This window comes from Amphibalanus amphitrite, unplaced genomic scaffold (genome assembly GCF_019059575.1).
Source record: "Amphibalanus amphitrite isolate SeventyFive unplaced genomic scaffold, NRLGWU_Aamphi_draft 001158F_arrow, whole genome shotgun sequence".
Lineage (NCBI taxonomy): Eukaryota > Metazoa > Arthropoda > Thecostraca > Balanomorpha > Balanidae > Amphibalanus > Amphibalanus amphitrite.
The window spans coordinates 127,313-148,175 of NW_024882652.1; the positions used below are offsets into that span (position 1 = coordinate 127,313).

General features: G+C 49.2%; 1 protein-coding gene across 4 annotated transcripts in view; it reads left to right on the plus strand.

Annotated features, from left to right (window-relative positions):
- Positions 1 to 20,863, plus strand: part of LOC122370670 (putative polypeptide N-acetylgalactosaminyltransferase 9) — a 129,469-nt gene that overhangs the window by 55,446 nt on the left and 53,160 nt on the right. For all 4 annotated transcript variants that reach the window (XM_043346476.1, XM_043346477.1, XM_043346479.1 and 1 more), the window contains exon 3: positions 10,655 to 10,821. In XM_043346476.1, the coding sequence (XP_043202411.1) occupies positions 10,655 to 10,821 (167 nt within the window). The remainder of the gene's footprint in view (positions 1 to 10,654; positions 10,822 to 20,863) is intronic.

Genomic DNA, 20,863 nt, shown 5'->3' on the forward strand with positions numbered 1-20,863 from the left:
GTGCGGCTAGATATCGACCCGGGGAATCGCCTGGGACCATTATTTTCGCGATCAGAAGAACCCCTGAGGCACTTTTGGCGCGCCCCGTCATTTAAGGGACGATTAAGGGATAAGGGATATGAGGCACGTGTGAAGTTAGTGGTGGTGCGGCTAGATATCGACCCGGGGAATCGCCTGGGACCATTCTTTTCGCGATCGGAAGAACCCCTGAGGCACTTTTGGCGCGCCCCGATTGCCCTTAATCGTCCCTTAAGGGACGATTAAGGGATAAGGGATATGAGGCACGTGTGAAGTTAGTGGTGGTGCGGCTAGATATCGACCCGGGGAATCGCCTGGGACCATTCTTTTCGCGATCGGAAGAACCCTTGAGGCACTTTTGGCGCGCCCCGTCATTTAAGGGACGATTAAGGGATAAGGGATATGAGGCACGTGTGAAGTTAGTGGTGGTGCGGCTAGATATCGACCCGGGGAATCGCCTGGGACCATTCTTTTCGCGATCGGAAGAACCCCTGAGGCACTTTTGGCGCGCCCCGTCATTTAAGGGACGATTAAGGGATAAGGGATATGAGGCACGTGTGAAGTTAGTGGTGGTGCGGCTAGATATCGACCCGGGGAATCGCCTGGGACCATTATTTTCGCGATCAGAAGAACCCCTGAGGCACTTTTGGCGCGCCCCGTCATTTAAGGGACGATTAAGGGATAAGGGATATGAGGCACGTGTGAAGTTAGTGGTGGTGCGGCTAGATATCGACCCGGGGAATCGCCTGGGACCATTCTTTTCGCGATCGGAAGAACCCCTGAGGCACTTTTGGCGCGCCCCGTCGTTTAAGGGACGATTAAGGGATAAGGGATACCTGCTAGGGCAAAATTAATGTCATATTCGTGCTCCCCGTCCCCGAATTGACCAGATATGACGTTTTCAAGTGATTCGGTACTCGACGCTGAATACGAATCCGAATCCGACGCCAACTTCACGCACATATCTCATGGATGACACTGCATATGAAGTTTCGGCGCCGTTCGTGACACACAGACGGATATGCGGCGGTGATGGCGCGGCTGTGCGTCTGGAACGTCACCCGTCCGGTCGCGCGGCATTAGGTACATGCGGCGATTCTGACGCAGCTCAGCTCGGCTGGACTAGCGCTGCGCGACTCGGGCCGGCGCGGCTTCGAGCCCGAAGGCCGCCGCCGATTGTGCGCTCCCAGAGAGGTGGCCTTGGTTCCGCGCGAGCAGAGCTTTGCGCGGTGAGGACATCGGCCGCTGGTTTGGGGTAGGTACGGCGGAACCGGGGACCATCGCTGGGGATAAAGAGTGACTGGTGGGGGTCAGAGTGAAAAAGATGAGCCAAGCTGGGCTTTCAATGATATCTATTGATGTGGGCGAAGATGAAAGGATAAAACTTGGCATTGAAAACTCGATTGTCATTCTCGCACTAATCTGCAAGCTGCCCGAAGTATTTATGGCCACCACCTACGTGATGCCAATGGCCAATCATCCAGCCGCCTACCGCATCATTGTGTTATTCTGAGGTCGAATCCGTTCCCTGTGAGCCGTTCCTGGCGTCAGGGTCGGTAATGGCCGGCAGGTATGGGTCGACGGGTGGGCTTGGAAGGTCGCTCGGCATCGCCGTCGGCAGAGAGAGCGCCGGAGTGATTGCGACAGTCGTCGGTAGCGTCTGCCGATGGCGCCCCGGGGAGACGCACCCAGACGATGAGGTGTTACGTCACTGGCCCGCCGTTCGCCGCAGGCAGGTGCAGTTTGCGTATGCACTTTATGGACGCGAAGGTGCTTTCACTTCCGGGGGGCCGCTGCATATTTTTATTGTCATTCAGATCACTGCGTCATGCATATGATACTTGTCGTTGCATATAATTCATTCTTTGATGCTGGCGTGCTGGTTGGATTTGTACGATTCAAGCAAACTGGTTCTTTGTCAGATTGTCAATAGGTTTTATCAGAGGCAGAGCTTTAGCTACATTTCAATAGAGCGCTGCATCCGGGATTGGGGATCCTGCCTGCGCTGCATCCGGGATTGGGGATCCTGCCTCAGTTGATGTTTCCGCACTGGTTACCGATTCTCTGTCCGTTAACCCGCGCCCTGGTGGGGTCTGTTTATAACGCGACCTGGTGGGGGGGGGGGCTATTTTTTGCCCCCCCCCCCCCTCGTATCTCCGAAACTACTGGACGGATCCGCAAAATTCAAACGGCGTTCGAAAGGCATGTCAAATTTGTTGAGGGAAACCAAATTTCATTAACCTCTGGGTCACCGATGACGTCACAGGTCAGGTCAAAGATGAAATGTTTCACCGTTCACGGGTCTTCTAGGGAATGCGCTATAACACCGAGGAAAACGCATTTTGTCGAGAATCAGCGATAGGGCGTCTGTTGCCTAGTAGATATGTTGCTATTAGAGGTCACTGACAATACCAGGTCAGGTCACAGGTCAGGTCACCAAGGGTCACAGGTCAGGTCACATGAGCCCAACTTTACAAAGGTTGTGTGATGCATGTTTTATGGCCAATTTTTCATTTCCAACTCAATGGTGCTGGTTACAAGACTATCAGGTACGGCTTAGGTCACTTTCTGGTGAAGTTCAGGTCAAGGTCAGGTCAAGGTCAGGCCAAAAAAGGTCAAATTTTAAAGTTGATAGTTTTGCATAAAATGGGTATTGATTCGATGCAGCTCGTCACGGGGAGTCTAATGGTGGTCTTTGTTTTGCGCTACGGGGTCTAGAATTGCTAAAAATTGAGTTTGAAAATTTGACGTCATCAATTTTGAACAGTTTTTTTCGCTATAACTTCGCCAAAAAAAAGTGGTATCAATCTCAAATTTGGTATGTGGATGGAAGGCGGTAAGGACTATCACATATATTCCGGTTTTTGCGAAATTCAAAAAACTTTTTGGATTTTTCGATTATTATATCAAAAAAAAATATTTTTTGATTTTTTGGGGTCAAAATCCAAAAATTTCAAAAATCCGAGATAGCAGTTTTGTAGCCCTGTTGATTCTACAGCTTTTATGTCTTAATCATTTTTCTGTATTTGCAAAGCTATAGGCCTGACAGCTCTTCCCGCGAAACCCTTTTTTGGGTCGAAAACGGCAGAACATGACGTCACTCTGACGTCATTTCCGGCCAACCTATCATAGCCTTTGGAAAAATTTTTGGTCACAATGTGTAAGATTGATGTCCGGGAGGGTACTGAAAGTTTGGTGACGATCGGCGCAGCGGTTCTGGAGATATATCGAAAAGTCTGGAGGGGGTGGCAAAAAATAGCCCCCCCCCCCACCACGTCGCGGGTTAAGCCAGTCGCCGGCATTCCGGATTCCGCAGTCCTCTCTCTTGCGAATTTCGATTGGGTATGGTAGCGATCGTATACACGTAAACATTTAAACGCTGGACATGTCATTTTGCGATATGCTTTCCATGTCCATGGCGGCTGCTCGACTCTCACGTTTCTTGCCGATTTGCAACTTTTTAAAGAGACGATATTGATATTGAGCGAGTCCCTAATGATGGGTTTGGTTGTACATCTTAACCTCAACCACCTGCTGTTTATAGATGTCAAAACATGCTGACATTTGACAATTACCCGCAATAATCGCTCTAATTATCTGATAATTTTATTTTCGGTAATGTTTGATGACATATCAACGACATAGTCTTTAGTTTTTCTTTGTGGCCAGTCCATTGGTGCGATCGATACGAGTACATGTTTCGGGAATGATTTCAATGTTGACGGTTGTTAAGCATGCGGGATATCATTATCAAAGATGTCATGCTGCGGTCTCAGCACGACAATCTGAACTCTGTTCCGCTAAATCTGAATTATATATTCTTTTCGCCTGTCTAACATACACGTTTCAGCGGCGAGTCGTCCCTCGCCGTGTTACAATATTCACCCTCCGTGATGAAGCTACATGCTAGCACACCCCACCAAATGCTAACGTCTCCCCATGGGACTGTTTCCGCCGCTATCGGAACGGTGACCCTCGGCGGCACTCTGCGTCGATTGCCGTGTCCACACGACGTGCCGTCGGGGTCGTTAGTGACCCGCCACGTCGCCTGCGGGCATGTTTGACCGGGGCGAGAGGTCAGCCCTTGGTGGCGCCCGGGTTGTTAGCTGGTCAAACATGGAGAGTGTTTGGAGGGGCGCCACCAGCCCGGGTTTGGGGTCACACAGATATGGGTCTTGCTTGTGCCCGATGGAGCTCGATAAATGCTGGTATAGGGGTTCGTGTGCTCAGTGACGGCCATGAGGAGCTCGGCATGTGTTTCGGTTGTCGTTGTTTGATTCAGAGAACATAACTTTGGTTGTGTTTGGCATTTGTTTGTCCCATGTCAGGATCCGCTGCCTCGTGGATGTTAGCCACGCACGCTTTTTTCGTGCATCGTCGGTGGTCTTCCAAACTACGTCCGATCGATTCAACAATAAACTGATGAGTTATGCATAGTTCACTCTGTCTAAACGGCATGATAATGTGCCTTATTGCCTGATAAACAACTTGCCTATGCAATATTTGTAATGGGAAGTTAGCTCGTTTGACATTATTGATTTGGACCAAGCATTGCCAATGTTGTTTTCCTTGTTTAGTGGGTGGCGCGTTGGACAACATTTGGCAAAACGCAATTTATATTCCAGATTAAGTGCCAATTGAAGAAAAAATAAAGCAATTATTGAGTGTGAACTGTGAAGTTCTGAGTCGTGCCTGAGTCTAAGTTTTTTGTCACAATTGAAAGTGGTATCCATTTTCTTCTGCTCAGTTTATGTATTTTCCATTTTTTCCACAATTGCATGCTAACACGTAGGCTGAATTTGTACAAAGCTATTCGCAGTTTTACCATTAGGGTTAAGTCCAATGTAAGCTAATAAACTGCTCAGTCTTGACGTTTTATTCGGGCTTCTCGAGCCCGTTGGAACTACTCATGATAATTAATGTTCGCCTTTATGAAGAGTAACTTCGCCATGGGAGTGGCAACAGCGGCTTTTATCTTCATGAGATTCCTCACAGCCACTGCTCAGAGCATATACCTACCTTCCTGATGCATACGTGCATGCTTTTTTCCTTATTGAAGAGGAAGAGGTTTCGGGGCGATGTTGTATGCTCATGGCTCAATTACTCAGGGTTGTACGATATCAATAACTCAGTTGAATTAAATGAGTTATATGAACTTTCAAGCATGTTCAGTTTTATTTTTCGATAGTAACGCTGTCTCTCTCCTCGCCTTGAGATATAGACGTCGATACTAATCCCGATAGCGGACTAAGTGAACTCGCTCTCCACATTAGAGATCATTGTCTCTTTTGTGGTCGCGTTCTTTCAGTTGGCTTCGTCCAAATCGCCAGAAGAGCGCTTTGGACCGAACTTTGAATGGCGAGCAACTTCTGCTGTCAATAACCAAGAGCCTATCAATGGAATCCCATTCTCATCCAGTTATTTTTTCGCAGATGTTATGTTCTAAACTGTGGCGTTTCTGAAGCCGCAGACTGTGGGAGCGAATTAATGCATCGTTTGTCTTTCAATAATTTTGAACAACTGGCACAGTCCTGCTGCAACCATCTGTTTTAGTATTATCGAAAATAAATATTTATGTGGGGATTCGGGTATTGATTTCCAGCTTTGTTGACCGATATGACCTATATGACATATAGTATATGTGTCACATACGACACTCCTGCGATATGCAGTCTTTTTTGCTCTTGTAGCTTAAATAACTGAAGTGTCGACTGTTGCCCAGGAATCAAGTGAATTCCTTTCTTTTCGTCATATCTTATATACGAATAACGACGTCTATCAGAGCTTTTGGTTGCAGGTGTTGCTCATTAAAAATAAGCGGACTGTCCTGGTCCCCTACTGGTGTCGCATTTGTCTTTGCATATTTAATTGGTTTGAGGATGTCGCCATTTCCTTTTCGGAATGTAGGATAAAACACATCTTAGCTGTCCGTCGCTGTCTAGCTACATTCTTTAACACTTGTCATTAGAAATGACATTTTGAATTTATACGTAATTCCAACTATGAGTCGATGTCACGCAAGGAGTTGACATTCCTTCCTTTATAGACATGCTGGCGTTTGTAGGTACCCTTGTAATTCACTCTTCTGATTGTTTTGACCTTTCAATTTAGCCTCTTCTTGTCCTTGTGACTCATGCTAATTTGATGTGTGCGATTCTCCTGTAGGTAAATGACTCTAAATGCTTGCGACTCTAATGTCTACGGTCCTGATGTCCTCCCATGTCAACCGGACAGGAAGTGGACGGTCACGGGCCGATGCCACCGTCCTGGCGTGTGCACAAACGACCCAGACGCATCACTGGCCTTGGCTCTATATCGGAGACTGCTCGTAAATTTGAACAGACGGCATGCACTTTCGCCGTGACGGGCCGTGATGTGGTTAGAGTGACGGACGATTGGTTGCCCGGCATCCTGTCACGGTCCGGTGAAGTTACTCCACTTGTTCTGATCTAGATACGAGTTTAGCGGTGTATTTGTGGGATAAGTGGCTAGGGACTAGGCATTATACTTACTTACGATAGGAACATTGTCGGCGGTAGTAGTAAAGATGACAACTGATATGCGTCCAGTAAATAAATTGCAATTTATCACTACCGGGTACACAGACTGTGGTGATTCTGATATCTGAACATATCACGAATAACCACATTAGATGCAAAGCACCAGAAGTAGACTTCGCAGTGCCTTCATTCATTTTCACCCAAGTCCATTGAAATGAAACCGCTGGCCTAGTTTGTCGTGACTCTGATAACCCACCTTGACGTCACGCACATTTTTGTCACGCCCGGACCGGACGTCCGCTGTCAGCTCTGTGCGCCCCGGCCGCGCACGCGCATTCAACCCGCTTCGTGCCTCCCGTGACCCGCCCCCGTCCCTCCCTTGCAGTCACACTCAGTCACAGGGCGTGACCGACTGTGCGTGGCGCCGATTTCACGCTCTGTTCTCTATCTGTGAATATGCGGTCACGGACTGTTAGGTCCCTCCAAGCGGGACGTGAGAGCCGCTCCGATCTGGGCAGCGTGTGCAGTTTTTGTCCGGAGGGCCTGCTAGGATATCCGCTCTCGTGCGCCGCTGGCTGCGATTTCCCTGTCGATAGGGCACGGAATTGTTGGTCGTCGTGTCAGATGAATAGGGGGTGAGATAAGAGGGTAGCGGACAGAAAGTAGGAGACAGAGGGAGCACGGTCAGCACTGGAAGATGAGTAGGGTATCCAGTATTACTGTCCTGAATTCCCTGAAGGCCGAGGAGAGAACTTGTGGCTGTATCATCGTGTATCCCAAGTCGTCAGTCACTATCTGTCTATTTCGTGGAAAGGGTCACGTAAGAGTGATCCGCGCGAGTGGAAAGCGGGGTGTGATCAGGGGGTCCTTCAGAGTATCTCTTACGGTGCCATGCGACTGTGTATCTCCTGCGGTAAGACGATACTCCCGCCCTCCCCCGCGCTGTTCTCGACTAATGGACATACGGCACCACCCTTCTAGAGCAAATCATGCCTGCCGACGCGATTATTTTCGATATTTGGAGGTTTGTCTGTGTATTAGCGCAGACCAGAAGTTTCTGTATGACTTCGGAACAGCACGGTGTAAATTGCTCAGTCACAGACATCTCAAAACCAGAATGGACTCAGATCGATATTTTTGGTTGGAATGTTCTTTCATGCTCAGTACTCATCTTGATTTGTCGAATTGTTCAGACATTCGATGTGAGGTCCACCACACCAGTCCTAGATGACGTTCGCGGTCCATAAAAGCTGAACATGGACATTGGACCCAGGGTTCAGTGACCCCTCGTCGCTTCAGTTGGATGTTTGTCCTGGGTGATGCGCTTGGACGTGTTTGTCTAGAGTTTTTATCGCGTGTTTTTGGCTGTTAATGAGCTATTTTATGTTACATTTATGAGTGGTTGAAGATACGGATGGCTGGATCAGCTATCTGTGTGTTGTAAAGATTCTCTTCTTTGGGTAATGAATGGCGTACGGGCCTAAAAAATGTAAAGTATGCTTTACAAAGGTTATATTTTTCTTATTTTCTGTTACGCTTTACGGCAGCTTTCATTTGATTTTGCTTCCAACTAGGCTTCGATTTCCATCATCAATTGCCCATTTCATACCGATCACCATCACTCAGATGCCCACCTTCCATCTGTCCATGGCTGCTCAGTTCCACCTGTCCTATCTACTCCAGCGTTCCTCCGTGCCTTATTCCACGAACGGCGGCCCGGCCTCGTCGCCAGATGGGCCCAGCCGGGCCCGGCTGTCTCTCGTGGGTGCACAAATGGACGCCAGGTGACTCGCGCCGGCAGACATTTATCTAGCAGCGCGTTTGTGGATCATCTCTCGAGTGTAATCGTCCTTCACTGGGGCTGCTACTAAGGGATGGCGATGATGGATGGTGTTTCTCCGTTGGATCCTGGTCAGTGGCCTTCTGGTCATGCCAGCGAAGAATAAGATGCGAAGCCAAGTGGAAGTAGCTAATAGTTAAACGGGAACTTCAGTAAAGTGTTCTCGACCGATTATCTTTTTCTATACATTTGGCTCTAATCTTTAAATGGGTTGGAATTGTTGTTGATATGATCGAAAAAATCGATGATTGGAATACTATTTGATTTTGTCTTTCAACTATGTTGCGTTCAGTACCATACGATGAATCGTAAATCTGAGGTTAATGATAATGATACTGAAATTAGTGTCAATATATGCACGAATCCATGCTTTACACGGCTGACTTCAGTATCTCCGTCCCGAGCATCCCGCAGGAATCATTTGACGTCTGACTGGGGGCCAACTCCCAAGTACCCACATTTCACCGGCAATGTTTGCGCCGGATTAACTTGGGCCCATCTGGAGGCGCGCTGGCACGTGCTAAAGTAACACAGCGCGCCTCTGGGCCGCTCTGACCTCGGCATCACGATGTGGGCCGGCCCGCCACCACCACCGCTGCCGGGAGGTCATCATTTTCAACTGCAGACCGGGCGGCGGCCGGCGCGGCGGGAGGCTCACAGCCATGCATACCACCTTATGAGCGGACTCTCCAGCTATAAAGACGCGGCGCTCCGTCAAAACTGGAGCTACTTATTTCCCAGGGGAGCCGTGGCCACATTATCAACTTTTTCGGTGCGGCAAAGTTGGTGCCCTTCTCTCTGCGGCGGCCAACTTGGCGCTTTTAGATGCGCCGTACACTGAGAAAATGCTGGGATGTGGGTGGATTACGTGGGTGGATGTTACGTCTCCACGGAATATCACTTCCCGTTTTAATTATGTCATTGGTAATTATGGTACCATATTCGGATCACTTTACAATGATAATTATGCACCAGAAATCAGTGTTGTCGTTGATTTTCGGGCAGTCTTGACCTACGGTTACACGTGCCGCCTCGCAGGGCTTTTGTCATTCTTCACCAAATGTCATGGGTCCGTTCGATGCCCACGTAATCAATGTGTCATTTTGTTGGCGCGTTTCTTCCCGAGGTTTAGCTAAACATCAATAGACTATCTCTGGTCGGATATCGGAAATATTACCGCATTGGCTTGATGAATGTTTCTATGGACAAAAACTGAGGTAGGTAAACGTCTTGGTCTGCACTGCTATTAAGAAATCATTTTGGAAATGTTAAGTCCGCGTTAACTATTATCGATTTTGCTTAAACTTGAATGATTTAGTTGAGTATACATATTTCAATGAATCAAATTAATCAATGAGACTTTTAAAACATTAAAAATGTGATAGAGAAAAACGATTATTTTCATAAACTGAACAACGCTCCTGTTTTCAACCTTGTTGAGTTCAGTAATCAGTTCCTTCGACTGCCTGTTATTCGCAGTCGACGAATACAGCCTAAATTAAATATTTATTTTGCGTTGGGACTTTAATAAAGCTGTCATTCCAGAAGGCGGCTGTCATTTATCTTTGCTAACTTGTGGACGAAGAGCGAGTGTTATAAACTGGCAGAGTGATAGCGAAGTTTGTTTTGAAAGAGACGTTAAATATGTAGCGGCCTACAATACGACACCACATTTTGCAAGATCCCCTCTGTGGTGTCTACTGGCACGGATTTTTTCACCACCTTAGATTTATGTTTCCTGTAGTGTACACAAGCTACTCGTAAAAGCGTTAAAACTAAGCAGCTATCTGCTTCGTTATTGTCAACGTTTTTGTGTTATGGATCAAAAGTATGCTATGCATTCCATTATTAGGCTGCGCACTTCAACGTAATTTAAACAAGAACATTGAATATGTTACTTGTATCATGCTCCTATCTAGCTTTTTGCATCTTGCCATATCAACTCCACAGACGTTTGAGCACTGTCCAGTGTCCATAGGTAGGTATATATAGTATACCAGCATAGACCCTTTTTATATCGTCACCGATCGACATTATATTTTCTGCGCTAAAAAGACCCCGCCATTCGTGAGTTATTGTCCATCTGAAACATAATTTCAAGATATTTATCGACTTCACAACCTTTCAGTGCCAACGTATAATGTTCATGACCCCACGAGCCATCCACGACCTTTTGACCTCGCATTGTCTCACATTCTTTCGCAGCCTGCGTCCCATGACCCCCTCACCAAAGCGACCCCATATAACCGCTTCTGGCCGACCCCATACTGACCCATCACCTCTCTCTTCTCTTCAGGTGTCGGGAGAACCAGTACAACGCCAAGCTGCCGGATACCGCCGTCATCATTTGCTTCCACAACGAGGCGTGGTCGGTACTGCTGCGAACCGTCCACTCTGTGCTCGATCGATCGCCCGAACACCTGCTCAAGCAGATCATCCTCGTGGATGATTTCTCCGACATGGGTAAGTAGTAAGAACCTACATCGGTAGCATTGTGCTTCCATGTGTCTTTCGGGTAATATCAAGGACTTTGACCGAACGTCATGGTGAGTGGCATCGTGAACGTGTCGTTGGCTTGTGGTGCTATGAAGACTTAGCACTATGGTTTGTAGCATGGTTGCATGGACAACAAGTTACCTACGGAGCAGTTGGCTTAATATCGACATGATTTTACATAAGAAGATTGCGCCTCGATGCCCACTTTAGATATACCCACCTCAGCCGTTCTGGTCCCGTATCTTTACTGTCGAGCGCCTGCCCTACCTCGGCGGGCAGACGGAGCAGACGCCAGACGGTCGCTCGTATCCGCCTCCGTCCGACTCCGCCTGTCGCCGGTCACGGTCGGTCGATTCCGCTCCTGTCGGTCATGCTGTGAAGGGACCGACGCTTCGTCGAAGGACGAACATGTCTGATAGGTCATCACACTGACCGCTCCGGTCACTGACGGACGCGGTGGTGACCTCGAGGTCATTGAGCCCCGATCACGTGACATCCGGATGGTCCCCGATGAAAGGAGGAGACGTATGGGTGCGTAAACCGGTTGGCGCTTGCAGCAGGACACTTCCTGATTGACGTGAATGCAGAGGAGGATTGTCTTCGGAATGGTTCTATCATATCTATTTCGGAAACTGGTCTGCTGAATATGCTCATGGAAGATTTCATAGCACATATACGTACGTGATCATTTTACATAATGTTAAGATTTCATATTGCATTCCTCCTGATTTCATATTGCATTCATCCTGAGTCCTAAATGCATTCATATGTAGTTTTTAGAAGTTTCCTAACCTTTCGCCACTGACAAATCGTCCGTGACTGCCTTATATCGTCATCCCCAGCGTAACAGCGTCGGTACCATGCGGGGATAATACCAACAAACTAAACCATCACGACTATGGAAAATGCAGTGTTCCAAGGCCCAGCCTACATTCTGCCTTTTACGACGACACGACACATGCTCACGAAGCCAAACACTCAGAAACGTTTGCACATGTACACACATTTTTGTCGCGAACTTTCTCAGCTGTTTAGCCGTCTTCGAACACTTACTTTTCGGAGTTCGCCTGTATCGAAGCGAAATGTAACTCCCTCAGCTGGTCTGGTTATGGGTCACCATTGGAGCCGCCTTTTGTCAGCTGGCCTCGGCATAACGATGGAAGTGAACTTGTGACTTGATAGACGGTTATGGCCTTGACAGGTCGAGGAGGGCTAGTATGCATAATGGGATACTGTATAGTTTTTAGCAAATACTCAGACCCCAAGATGTTTATCATTCAATAAATCTTGTTGCATTAAACCGGGGCACGACTTAATCCTGAATTGGGACATCGGCGAGCGAGCAGCCTGCAAACTAATCAGAATCAGATATCTGTGATAAAATGGTGGAAAAACAACGACAAGAAGCGGTCATGCTGGCACTAGTTCGTGCAGTGTCTCGACTGAATAGTCGGTACTTTCGAAATAGATAGCGGCATAATGTCTGTTAACCGACGCTAGAAACTGATAGCAGGTCGGAATTCAACTTCAAAAGCAGGTATTGTGTGCTGTATGCATTCTGAATGCCTAAACTAAACATACCGTGCTAGTTATCAACGTTTTATCGCTGACCCTCATGGAGAAGAAAGGAAGCGTTGAGGAATCACCCCATCCATCGCCAATATCTGAACGCTTTGAAACTGGTTAAACAAATGCCATGCACATTGTGAAATGTTGAGCGATGTCAAGTTGGATATACTTATCAAATCTCAAATAGCTTCAAATTTCTGCTTCGCATATCAACATGTCTTTAGTTCAAGCATTTTCATGGTGAATAAAGCAAGGCGTCCGTTGACAAAAGAAGGTAAACGTAACCAGCACGTCTCTTTAAAGACCGCCATATGAGAGCTCTGTGCTGGTCCGCGTTAGGAATCGTCTTCTCTTCGTCCCTGAGCGCTGCTGCTATTGTTACGGACCGCCGGTCGTCTTTGTGCACTCTCTGGGTCCATCAATAACCCGCGGCTCGCCGTGAGAAGAAACCAGGATGACCGCGAGAGGCGAGCTCCCTCCCTGGCTCGCCCGCGCCCAGGTGCGCCCAGCTATCTGTCACAGAGCCTCGCTATAGCGCAGCGGTGACAGTCGCGGACCCGAAATCCCCGCGTGCCTGTCCTAATCTCCCGACACAGGTCTGACTTAGGACGCTGATTTAAGCCGAAAGCGGCCCCAAAATACCCGGCCCGACTGGCGTGCGTGACACTCGCTGGGACGGCCGGTCGCGTGCCGCCCGCTCCGGGCTGTCCGGAGGGCCGGGAGGGGTCAATATTTTGGGGGCGGCCGGGAGCCGAAGCGGCGCGTCGTCTCGGGCTTAATTCGTTCGTATTAGTACCGGCGGGAGCCTGGTGCCTGTTGTCTGGTCGATGCTGGTCGATGACCCTGCCTGCGAGTACCCCGCGCCGGCAGGCACGGCCGGCTCCGCGACAGTACAAGTGCCTCTGAGGCGAGGCCTGATTTAGCATCCCTGCGGGCATGCCCGGCCACCAGGGGTCCGTGGTTGATCGGCTTCCGTGGCCTGTCCCCTCCCCCTGATCAGTTTAGCGGTCGTGATTAGGGCTTACGACCCGGTGTGATCCAGTGTTGACACTGGGACCACGGGCTCAATTAGGAATTGTGGCCGGGTGCCGATGGGGTGTAATCAACTTTCGCACCCGCCTCTCTATTGCTTTATTCGACATAACTAGATTCATGCAAGAGTTTGTCAGTTCGTGAATTTATCTTGATGACACATGGCAAATGGGGCCTTTCGAATCACGCTGTTACTTTCGGAACTGTATTTTCCGTAATTACGGAGCGAGCGAAGCGAGCGAAGTCTTTCCTTAGATTAACGGAAATTTCTGAGTATGAGCGGCCGGCCGGCCGGCCGGCCGGCCGTGGTCACGCTTCTGCGACGCTTATATCTCAGCAACCACTTGACCGATTTACACGCGGTAATTTTTGTAGGGTAGCTTCATTCCTTCTACCAAGTATTGGACTATTCCCGATGCATGTAGGTGACCCCTTATGCACGTGCCACGTGCAAAACGAAGAGGTGTCACTTTTGTAATTGTTGCAATATCTTGGTAACTACTTGGCCGATTGCGCTGAAAGTTGGCATGTAGGTAGGCACCCACTAGGCAATGCATATCCATGTGCCAGAGTTGGGGTGCTGCTGCACGTGCGCACGTGCAGGGGTCGATTCCAGATCTCGAGAACGGCTGGACCGATGGCGCTCAAATTTGGCACATGGTTAGGGACCGGTTAGTAGGGTGCCGTGCAAAAGTCAGTTGGGACCCATTTTGCACGTGCGCACGTGCAGGGTGCCGCTTCCAGATCTCGAGAACGGCTGGGCCGATTGTGCTCAAATTTGGCACATCGCTAGAGACCGGTTAGTTGGGTGCTGTGCACAAGTCAGCTGGAGGTACCCCCTCGAAATTTCGCACGTGCAAGGCTCACCCTCTCGCTCGCTCCGTTAGTCGCCCCAAAAGGCGTTATACTGGTTTTATTAATTCCGTGACATACGTTGTTAGCGTTGAGGTTGCTGCCAGTGATCTCGTCGTGAGCTAGGGTTTATTTGGCGTTTCGAGTCCGGTTGTGACGACATTCCGCCTGAATGGTCGCCGATTAGAGCTGCGGTATATCGGACCGCGTGCCCGGCTTATGAGTACCCGCGACTGCGGTCGGTCTTCATTAGTGGGTGGCGAGAAGCGTCCCCAGGAGGCCGGCGCCGGGCCGAGTGGCGTATTAGCCGCGCTGGCCGGCTCTCGAGGGGACTCTGTGGCCACTCCAGCCGGCCAGATGGGCTTCCGCTGATCCCCTGGGATCCGCGACTCCGACGAAAAGGGGAGAGCAGAGAAAGGCCCGGTACGAGCCGTATTGTTCCGTCTTTGGAAATACGTCAGCCACTGGTGATGAACCGGGACGTGGCGACTGTAGCCGAAGTTTCAGTGGGGTGGTGATTAGTGTTATGGGAGCTGAAGGTTATTTTGAACTCGCGGATGCCTCGATTTCGCTGACCCAGATGAGGCTTGGAGTTTTGATTGCCGAATCGAGAACAATGCTGTTTTCTGCGATTGTTTGTGCCCTGCAGGGTATTGTTTAGTGCCGCTCGCTTTGCGGCAAATTTGTCGCTTTGGCGCTTAGGTGTGACGTTGTGCAGTTGTGCACCATTCGTGGTTGCCGGCTCAGTGGGTCCTGCACGATGTTGTTTACAGCGGAACCGTGCACGAGGCTGCAACTATTGCAACTCCATGTGATGCCTGCACCCGCTGCATTGTTTGCTTGCAGTGTAGGGGATGTGACTTTTTTGCGGTAACCAATATTGGCGTGAGAATTTACTACTGCCAGGGATTATCTGCCATGTATTTTTGTCAAACGTTACTATTGCAAAAGAAAGTAGTACCAAATTTAGGAGTTCGAATGGTTTTCATTGATGGTGCGGAGAGCTATATCGCGGCTTTCGCTAGAAGTGGCCTTGTGTGGTCTTAGTTCGTCTTTGGTCCAATATGGCGTCATGCCATAAACCGATTAAGATATGCATTTTCATAAGGGCAGTTAAGCATGCTGTAAATATGATGATTGATGTGATTGCTGTCATTATGACCATGCTTACATAACAATTACCAAGTACTAACAATATGGACATGCGCTTTGGCTGTAAAAAAGTAATGTTTTGTACTGACAGGAAACATTCAAGAAAAGGCAAAAGGCATGGTGATAAGAACGTCGATAAAACGTTTGACATCCTGCATGTCAGTTCTACCTTCAGATCGGTGTTTATTGGGTGCCTCCTTAGTCCCAAAATATCTGCGAATACCTACGGGTGTCCATACTGACATCAGCAGGTTCGCCAATACACGGCCGCAAATTTAAAAACCTCAAGCGGACCTGATTTTAATTATTATTCTATCAGCTGTCGGTTTAGGTCAGGTGTTGTGGCGACGTGTTGCCGATTCGGACCCTCCATCGGGGCTCCATCGGGGCACCTGTTTGGCCCGCGGTATCGGGTCACCTGTCAACTCGTCCGTCGGGGGTCGGCATTGGTTGGTCGGAGGGTAGGAGGGTCTCATTAGCGCCTCCAGGTAGCGCAGCTGCCACCCCGCGGTGAACGATCGACGCCCCGGGCTGTCGCGTGCCACGCCGCCAACTCCTCAGAAGCGGGGCTCAGGAGGCCGCACGGCAAGGTGTTGACACCGTCTGGCAGCGTCGTTTGTAGTGGTGATTCCGCGGACAGCGCGGCTTTGCTGGCCGGTTTGTGTCGACGGCCTTGCCAGAAATCTGTTTGATCATTGTGTCAGGAGTGGAATCATCGTGGGCATGCGATGTTGTAATGGGAACCGGGTGGCTAGGGGCGAACCGAAATGGAAAAATTCCTTTACGAATGCAAGTTGTTTGTCAATATTACACAAATCATTCACTTGTCCGGTATGCATTTAAAAAAGCATCGGTATTGTGTGTCCTTTCCAACAATTGCATACATTTCCTTTCTCTCTGATCAAATGCAAATCATGTTTCAATTGCTAAAGCTCCCAATATCTTCATCCTGACAGCTGACTATTCGGCATTTAAATCGCCTCGTTTATATTTTCCTCACCAACGATCGCCTTCTCTCTCCCCGACCTTTCCCAATCGCCACCGTCGTGTCGTCGTCGCCGTCGCGGCGTGTCTCGTTAGAGGCTATCGTGTCGTCGATGTCGACGGCGTCGGGGCGGAACCGTCGGCCGTCGAGGTGTGGTGTCCCGAGGGCCGCCGCTGCCGACGGCTCGACGACGGTCCAAATTGACTGCCAACCAACTGGGGTCAGTGTGAGGGTGGAGTGTCTCAGGGGAGTTTACTGCTGCCGGGGCTGTTAGGATAGACGGCGTCAGTGTCTGGGATTACCGGTTGAAAACTGTAGCCAAATGGTCGAGTTAGAGAAAGAGGAACTGGCTGCTTTGAAAAACGAGTTTGTGTTCATTTTCAGGAATTGCATTAAGAAAAGTTGTCCTTCACATACGCTAGCTATTATGTTAGACTAAATATTTTTGGTAATAGCTATGTTGTGGCTCATTGAACAATAACCGTGATGATTTCCCCTGACCTTCCAAGGTGCTTTTTGTATTTGGACGTGACACAGGAGATAACGAACATAATGCTCAGGAACAAAGTGTTATTATCATCACGTTTGTTCTTGTTATATCTGATTCAGAACTTCTCCGTATTTGCTATTCCACTTAAAAGACGAATGTCTTATCACGTTTGATAAGATTCCATCGGACTTCCAGAATAACAGCGATGCTCATTACTCGTATGTATGCCGTACAGTATGCAATGTAGTGCATGTCTCATTCTGGATTTGTTTTCCCCGGATAGCTGTATCTCAGCTGAATTGCTAGTCTTTGAGGATTACTCTTATCTGACCACGAACTTACGAGATAAAAATGTATATGTATAATTGTATAAGCTTAATCCTATAATTATCGCTGTTGGCATCGCCATGTCCTTCAAAAGGCGTGCCAGAGGGTGCTTAGTGACTCAATACCAGCAATGCTGCTCTGTGGTCAACAAACAGCCTTATTTAACGCCAATCTCTGAAACCATCGCCGGCAAAAGGGTTTCATCCATTGGATACGACCTGAGCTGCCGTGTGGAGAGTTTGTTGTGGGGCACATTCCTACATCAGCATTTTACCGACCAAATAAGACATTCTGGAAATTCCGCAGCCTGACCGCGGCCCTTGTGGTTCGGTATAGCTTTCCAAGGCTGTTCTTCTTCTCAGGGCTGTGTGTGCACCCCTTGCACCAGACAGCTTTTAGGATGCTTAAATCCTTGATCCGAAATTATCCTTTCCATTTTATACGACTGCTTTTGTTGCCGACGTTTCAAGGTATTCCTTGTTTGGTGCACATGCTATGTTTTTCCAATATTATTTCTGGCAATACTATACCTACTGGTGCAAGTCATGCTGAGTTTATTGCAAAACTGACATTCGCAAGGTAAAGCTGCTTTAATTTATCGTTAATTACCACCAACACATTTCTGCAACTCCATTTCCTTTTGCAGTTAAATACGATGTGGTTGTGACATGTTCACTTCGGTTTAGCGTTGAAACTCGTTTGATCCCCACTTATTGCCTCATTGGTTCACGCTTCGTCTACGTTGACTGGTAGCTCATAGTGTCGCCGTAATTTACGATGCCAATACCATAGAGAAAGACCGGCTGCTAGCCAGTAATGAGCGGAACAGAGCCCTGTATTTCTGCCGTGACAGATGTCCAGCGATAAATCAGAACGAATTCGCAATTAAGACGGCAACCGGAAGTGTATAACTCATCATCCCAGTCGTGGGTTTGTGACTTAAATGGAAAAATCTGTCCACTTTCCAAAAGGATATCTAATTGAAAAAGGACGCTATTTTAAGTAGTTATGTTCCCTTATTCGTTCCAGGTGTGGATGAAATGCAAGGAAAGCATTTTTGACCAGCTGCTCCGATGTTTCGACAAATTTAGCTGACGTGGGCACTGGGCATTCCATGTTGCTCGCAATGGTGCCAGTACCAGCAACTGGCTTGAGTGCGGCACAGAAATAAAGTGATGGTGGGTTATGCCAATAAGTAGCGCGGACTTATGTAGATTCAGGGGCCAGGGACTGTTCTTCACTCCATAACTCCCAACTCTTCTATCGTGTTTTAGGAGCTCCGTTCAGATTTCACCATTTGATTTTCCCTAATCAGGTCATGCCCTCATCAATTCCCCAGCTATGAACTAATCCTTCGTTCATTGTCATATCGAAACTACACGTAAATTATCCTCAGATCTCTTCATTCCACGACACCACTACTGACCCTAATGTGTAAAACTGGCTCTCGGCGGCAAATACTCCGGGGACCGTTAGGATGGACTCGTCGAACCGGCAGTCTGGACGGCCGGGTTTGCGGCAATGCCGTGCTCGATCAGATACGAAAACCTGCAGCACGGAAGCCGGACGTTACCTCCGCGGCACCGGAGCCCAGCGAACGGACCACCGACTCGCCCGCTCACCGTGAAATGACGCCACCGAGGTGCAGCGTGCCCGACTGCGCGCGCGGCCGCCGCAATTTTCGCACATTTTGTACGAGAAAACGGCTTGCCGCGCCGGTGCGACGCCTCCTTCCGGCCGCAGAGAGTCGCGGTTGAGGTGAGTGGGACCTGGAACTCCTTCCCATGGAGCGGGGAGCGGTGGGTGGGAGCGGTCGCTCGGTCGGGGTGGGACGCGTTCACGGCTCGGAGCGCGCCTCCGGTGCAGCGGTGACGGCCCGTCCCGTCTCTGAGATGCCGTGGAGGAGGCCGGCGCTGATGCGGAGCGGAGACGGAGCCGTAAATGGCCTCTGGATGTGTCGCCGGGTGGCGGAGCGGCGGCTCAGAGTTAGTAACGGGCCAGCGGACGGGCGAAGGAGCGAGCAGAGCCGCCGCCGCGGTCAACAACCGACCGCTGAGAGCGGACAGAGGAGCAGGGAACGACGAGACATCGGCACACTTCCCGCCGCCAGCGGGGATCGTAAACAGTGCGGGAATACGGGCTGAGGCGATCGTACACAGTCGAGGAATACGGACTTTGTGCGGGCTGCGACCGCTAACAGTTCTTGAAAATGGACTACCATGATAGTACATAGTTCGTGAATGCGGAATTTGTATAGGGACTATGTAGATGCAAGTCACGCCGACAGAGCAGGACGGGAATGCGTGATGAGTCGTTCCTGTTTGTGTTGGGAGACTCGGCACGGGTGGCTGAGTGCTCCAGAGGACATCAATCTCAGCGCGCACAAAAGCGGAGTTGCAGCTGAGGTGAGTGCAGTGTGCTCAGTGCACGTGCACACTGCACATTACACTTGCAAGGTCCAGATGGAAATCTGTGGTGCGGTGGATGGGTATAGATGACCTTGTTTTTGTGATGCGCACAGGTACGCGAACTGTTAGGCGATTGCTTGACTAATGTATGTATACGGAGACTGCGGTGTTGGCGGAGCAGATTGTTTTTCCCTGTTAAGAAGAATTGTGCCTTATTTGATGGGTGTGCTAGCTTCATGTTGTTGGAAACGGCCTTCGCCTGTCTGGCGACTCGCAGCTTTGACTCACAACTACTCTGTGCTCCCCCTCTATAGCTTTTGCATCTTTTGCAAAGTGACGAAAATTTCAAATCACCACAAGTTGCTGGTTATTGCAGATGTTTTGTAGGAAGGTCTCGGCCCTTAGCTTCAGGTGCCTACAAACTACTTTTGATTTATTCCGTTTGCATATTGTCATCACCTGGCATATAGCATTTCATAACCAAAGTATTCTGTCGGCCGCTTCATGTAACTTTCATTCATATTATTTTAATGCCTACCGGTGCACGCTCGCTTTGCATGCAGCATCCTGCACCGCTCTGCCGCTGCCAACAAGATGCTTCCTGAAATTGGGCTCTGACATTGCAACACCCATATCCTTAGCGCTTCACATTCACCCCTTGCGCATACCATGTGTAGGGGAGCGGTTGTCCCCGAAGCGGGCCCTCTTCTTCCGTAGTTAGCGCTGCGTTTGACGCCTTCGATTTGAAAGTGCGCGATCGGCGCCACCAGTCTGTGCGTCATAAGACTTGCAGATGACGTGGTGTAAGTCCGCTCGGGGCAGGTGCCGTCCCTTCACCGTGGCCTGGACTCGTCGCATACTGATGAAGCTGTCACGCTCGTTCCTCGCAAATCTCTTGGTTGCAGCAGGAGCTGATTGTAATGATGTGTCATGAACGGTGAATAGTTGATCACCGAACCCGTTTGACCATCCCTTTGAGTAACACGGTGTCCGTGTCACCCAACTTTTCCTTGGCGGATACGATATCGTACTCCAAGATTTCCTCTAACTGATGAGCGCTGTAAGACGGATGTTTTCCTCTCCTGGGCTAAAAACAGATCATTTTCCTGTGTTGTCCTCTAGGATGTGTAAGGCTGCTGAACGGTTTTCTTTCCTGACAACCACTTTCCGTGCGCCGTTTCCTCAACCTAAATC